General features: G+C 43.1%; 1 protein-coding gene across 1 annotated transcript in view; it reads left to right on the plus strand.

Moving 5' to 3' along the window:
* Positions 1 to 217: 217 nt before the first annotated feature.
* TRPV5 (transient receptor potential cation channel subfamily V member 5) overlaps positions 218 to 5,230 on the plus strand; it is a 37,130-nt gene continuing 32,117 nt past the window's right edge. The window contains exon 1 of the mRNA XM_019548511.1: positions 218 to 861. Within this exon, the coding sequence (XP_019404056.1) occupies positions 734 to 861 (128 nt within the window). The 5' untranslated portion in view covers positions 218 to 733. The remainder of the gene's footprint in view (positions 862 to 5,230) is intronic.

The raw sequence follows: 5,230 nt of genomic DNA on the forward strand, positions 1-5,230 counted from the left end.
CTTCTGACGTCTATGCAAGTTATAGATCAGGGATGGTTTAGCATGCATGTGTATGAAGGAGGGGGAAGGAGCCATCTCAAACCAGCGTGTCTCCTGATGTGATTTGTAGAGAGGTGAGCTGGGAGGTGTGTCCTCCTCTGCCCCACCTCCCAGCCAGGCAGTAAGACTCTGGACACACTGTAACATGTTCACAGAGCTAGATGGTGCTCTGTGTGATCTGTCTAGCCCTGTGTCAGTCTCTTTCCAGGTCCCTTTGGTCTGATGCACCCTGCCAGTGGGATTCAGGAGTAGATAAGGTGGATGTTTATCTCAGAATTATAGATCTTAGAAACTGCAAAGTATTAGGCGCTCAGGACTTACATGTTCCCCTGTGGCTGTGCAGGGTCACTCCACCTGAGAGATAAGCACCCAGGTAGCTATTTTCAAATCAGACACACCTGTGGGTTGGGCTATTTTGAAGATTAAATGACTGCTTAGTGTCATTTTATTCTACTGCTTGTCAAGCCTCGGGATGACCTTCTAGCCATTTTTGCTTTTTACCTGGGCACTTGGGAAATTGATGCAACTGGGGACAAGCCTCTGTGCGTAAGAGCCTTGGAAAAGAGTGCTAATCCCTGTGGAGAAACAGGAGGCTTCTGAGTGACATTTCCCAAATCCTTGCGGTTGGTGTTGCTGGTTTGTGTTGGGGCTTTGAAGGTTGCCCCAACTGAAGGAGAAAAGAAGAGCAGGAGAAATGGGGGTGCCTCTGTTTGGAGACAACAAGCTCTTGAAGCAGATCTGGAATGGACTGTGTCACAGAGTACAGGGCAAGAAGTCCCGGGACTGGCGCCTTGAGGAAATTCACCTGCTGCAGCAGAAAAGGTACAGTACATTTCTCCTCCCCCTGCAGCTCTCTGAACTGCTTCTCTGTCCTTTTGCCTCAGATCTTCAGCCTATAGATGGACTCAGACAGGGCTTGCAGCACTTTTCTGGCTGCCTCTCGGTTGGGGTTTTTCTCCGAGGTGAAACATGCCTGGCATTTAGACCTTATCTCTGCTCACAGGTGAGTTTTACGGGTCTCTGTTTTGTGCCCACGGCTGCAACGTGTGAACGTTTTGGTAGCCCTGGACACAGCATGCAGTTTCCCAAGGGGAAATAGTGAGGGTTTTTGTAGGTCAGGACTGATACAGCCGGACAGTGTTCTCTGGGGATTCCCACAGTTGTACATGGTGCTCTTGCGTTCTGTTCCTGAAGCGCATAGGAGGTATTTTTTACTGAGTGATTTGTGACAACGGTGTCTGAGACTGACCGGGCACTTTTTTGACCTGTTTTTTACAAGGTTGCCTGTGAACACAAGGAACTTGATCTTATGGCTTGAGAAATCCCTTCTAGTCTTCTCTTCCTATGGATTATGTGGGGGCCTACTGGGCATATTGGGGGTACTAACAGGGCTATTTAGGGGCATCCAGGCTAGGATACCAAGGGGCTATAGGGTAGGGGTGGGGTAAAACGGCAAATGCTTGGAGATTCCAAGCTTGGATTAGCAGGACAGGTAGCTGAAGATGAGAACTGAATTATATGTGCAGAGTTGTATCTCAGGAAACCATCACTCCTTGATTTCCTAAGCATCAATTCCACAAAATTAAAATGAATCATTTTTGCTCACTTTATCTTGTCCATACCCATTCAGAAAGGCCACAGGAGTGTCAAGGATCTTAGGGTAAATCTGATATTTTCTTAGTTGGTCTAATAAAATATATCAGATTTACCTTAAGAACCTTGTCTGCCTATGTCTTTAGACCAACATGGATACAACCAACACCTGTGAAATGGGAGTGTCAAAGCATTTTAGTGTGAAATGGTGCAAAATTCTGTTTGTTGAGGGGTAAATGAGGGCTTGTTTCTGCTATAGCATGCATTTACAATTGTGCCTTGTCATCCTCTTTCCACTGGATTCAGTAGCCTCATCCATGGTTGCCTGCAACTGGCACAGGCACTGACTCCATCAAAACAGACTGCAAGATGCTGTTAGAGATAGATGATTTGCATTCCCTTGACCCAGGCATAAGCACCCACACAACATACAGGGTAGCAACAAATTGGGCCTGGCATTCCCCTCCAAGGACACCTACATGTGCTTGTAACCACTGTCAGCACAGCATGTGTCATCTGAGTATGTAAGTGCCAGACCAACCTCCTTACTGCTGTGTAGTGTGAGTCACCCACTCCACGTAGGGATGCAGCTGGATTCCAGTGGTGGGTGAGCTATGCACTGTGCATCCTTGGTTTGTCAAGCTGTGGGGATTTTTAACCAGGGTGCCACAGCACCTTAGGGTTCCATGGGATGCTTTTAAGGATGCTGTAGTATGCCACATAATATTAGCACCGGTAGGTTTGCAAACAAGTTTCACAGGATAAACCCGGAGATTTCAAATAGAAATCCATAGTTGTGGTCTTGCTGAGTAGTTTGTAACAGAACACTGCTCTTTAATTTTTCTGTAGTCAAAAAGGGGGAAAATGGCAGCTTCTAGTTTTCAAAGGGGCACCTTAAGTTTATTCAGGGATGCCTTTAGTCAAAAAAAGGTGAGAACCACTGTTCTGCATAGAAGTCAATCTTTTGTCCATCATGTTGCAAATATTTACTTGTAGACCTGTAGTATCTCCTTAGAGCTGTTTTCATAGTCACCTCTGAAATCTTCAACACATAATTTCTGACTGTTCAGAAAGACCCAAACATCTTATTGTTTCCAAATGTAAGCCATCCACTTTTCTGTGGGCATTTATTTCTAATACCCTATCTCTATACCTATACTGGAATATAGTCACTGGGAGAATTATATCAGCATATCTTTAGTAGTGGGGATAGATCAGCAAGTCCTTTTTTGTGTATGCCTTAAATCTCACCTTAAAATCTTCAGTACCTCCTACCTGCTGAATATAATGCCACTGAATTTGGTCAAGCCGTGAATATAAAAAAACATTAGAAGTGGGAAAGGGGAGTGTGTTCCAGGGTGGGAGGGAGCAGAGGCGAGAGACAGATAGACAGAGGAAGGAAAGGCTTTAAATATAGAAAAATAAAGTTGCTTTCAAACACGAGCAGACCCTCCCTCCCCTTTCTTTATCGTTCCACTTGTTCCTAAGCTATACAGTTTTCTCTCTCCAATGCAGTGATTTTTGTTCTCCTTAAATATAACCAGTACTCTGGGGAGAAGAAGGGAATATTTTCCGAAGTGACAGAAGATGCTTGTTTGAATTTGGGTGCTGTAATCTCAACACTGGCAGAAATGAAAGGAAAGAGTGAAGAATTTATTTAATTAAGCTGCCTTTAGAAATCCTTCCTGACTACTAGTTTTGCACACAAAGAACCGTAAGCCAACAAGGCTTGCCATGCATTCTAGTAATGCTGTTTTTGCAGTCCCAGGGGTCAGGTCCTAGCTTGGACAAGTCTTGGTCAACTTGTTCTAGCACTAACAAAAACACATAGATCTGGGAGAGACAGTGATATTCTGCACTGATTTTTATCCCATGTTGACTCATGGCTGGAACAGGAGGGCAGCACAGAATGTGGGCCTGTCTGTCCAGGTACTTTGCTACCCTATATCTGATAGCAGCTGATTTAGTAATTCACCTCACTGCGAAATATTTCCCAAGGAGAAGAAAATGGAACTTCTTCCTGACCTCTGGCACATTATAACATAGCATGAAGATTAATGATTGTAATAATGTTCACCCAGGCTAGTGTTACTGCATGTTTTCTTTATTCATGCAGGTCCAAATCTATGAGTCTTACCAAGGCAGCCTGCAATATTTACCCCTGGGCATTTTCAAGTTTAATCTCTCATTGTAGGCTAGGGCTCAAAGGGAAGCCAGCGTGCAAAAACGTGACAGCATTTTCCACTGAGAAGGGTCTTCTGGTTCATGCTTCTCCTTCGCTACGTAGCCAATCAGCATTCTGAAGAACATACAACTTGCATTGGAGTGCTATAGTCAGAATACCTTTTCATCACTGTCTTCTTTCTGGGTTCACCTGTGGAGGTGAGCTCTGAAACCCACATAGGGTTTAGGTACATGAACGTGTCAACAGCAACAGATTAGGATCACAGAGAAAAAGGAGCTGGAAAGCTCAGAGGTGTGATGATTAAGGAAAGTCGCACCCCTGAGGGATAATGTCAGAAATAACCAATATATAAATATGGGTGTACAGCAAACACTAGGGTTTACAGTAAATGGAAGATGCAAAGCTGGGGCAACTGGATTTTCTTCCTGTTTTTCCTACCTAGTGGGTCAGTAGCCACTATATGTGCCCTTTTGCTCTGCACGCCATGTTGTGTGGTCTGTACCACAGGGTGAGTCACACCTGCTGTACCAAATGTTGTGTGGTATAATTAATGTGTGTAAAAGGACTTTGAGATTATCTGCTAAGAGGCAGTAGAGGAATAAAATGTACTGGTGTTATAATAATTATGATTCCATGTGGCTGGCGTAGGTTGCTATAAAGATGCTCTAGGCATGTTTTGGGGATAGCTTGCATAACTGGTGGAAAGCTATTCAGGTCATTTTAAGCAGGTGGCAATAAAAGTTTATGCCCCTTCACACCATCACTTTTCTTGTTAGTGCCACATATTTGCCTTAGTTTATAGGGATTTTGTGTAGCTTTATAGTCTCACCCATGCATTGTTTTTTTCCATTTGAATTACTTTAATTACTATGTATTCAGTGTCAGTACTGAGTGACGTTCACAAGTGAAAAATAAACTTTGCTGTGCATTATCAGAGTCTATGCCTTTCGGTTTGCAAAAGGATACAGTGCATCTTTCACCTCTAAGAGGGTCCAATTTGTCTTAGGCTGATAACATACAAAAGATGTTGTTAAACATTGTCTCCGCATTGTTTCAGTGAAAAGAATCAGTGAGGTCTTAGTACACTTCCCTAGTATACAAATGTCCCTGTCTAAACACCCAGCATGACCAACAATATGAACTGGACCCCTTATTGGCAACTTCATCAGCAGGGATCCTGGTTTCCCTGATAAAAAAAAAATCACAAATTGTCTGATAAAAAATTGTGAATTCTCTGATAAAAACTCCAAAATCTATGAATAAAATGAAAGGTCAGTTCTATATGTACAAAAGCCTTAGTCTGTCTGTCCATAATGCTTTATTTGCACTCTGATTGGCTGTCTTGGCCCATCATTCTAGATGGGCAATTGGCTAGTATATTTTTATTTTATATATATATAAAATAAATATATA

This window comes from Crocodylus porosus, unplaced genomic scaffold (assembly GCF_001723895.1).
Source record: "Crocodylus porosus isolate Cpor-Errol unplaced genomic scaffold, CroPor_comp1, whole genome shotgun sequence".
In the NCBI taxonomy this organism is placed as follows: Eukaryota; Metazoa; Chordata; order Crocodylia; family Crocodylidae; genus Crocodylus; species Crocodylus porosus.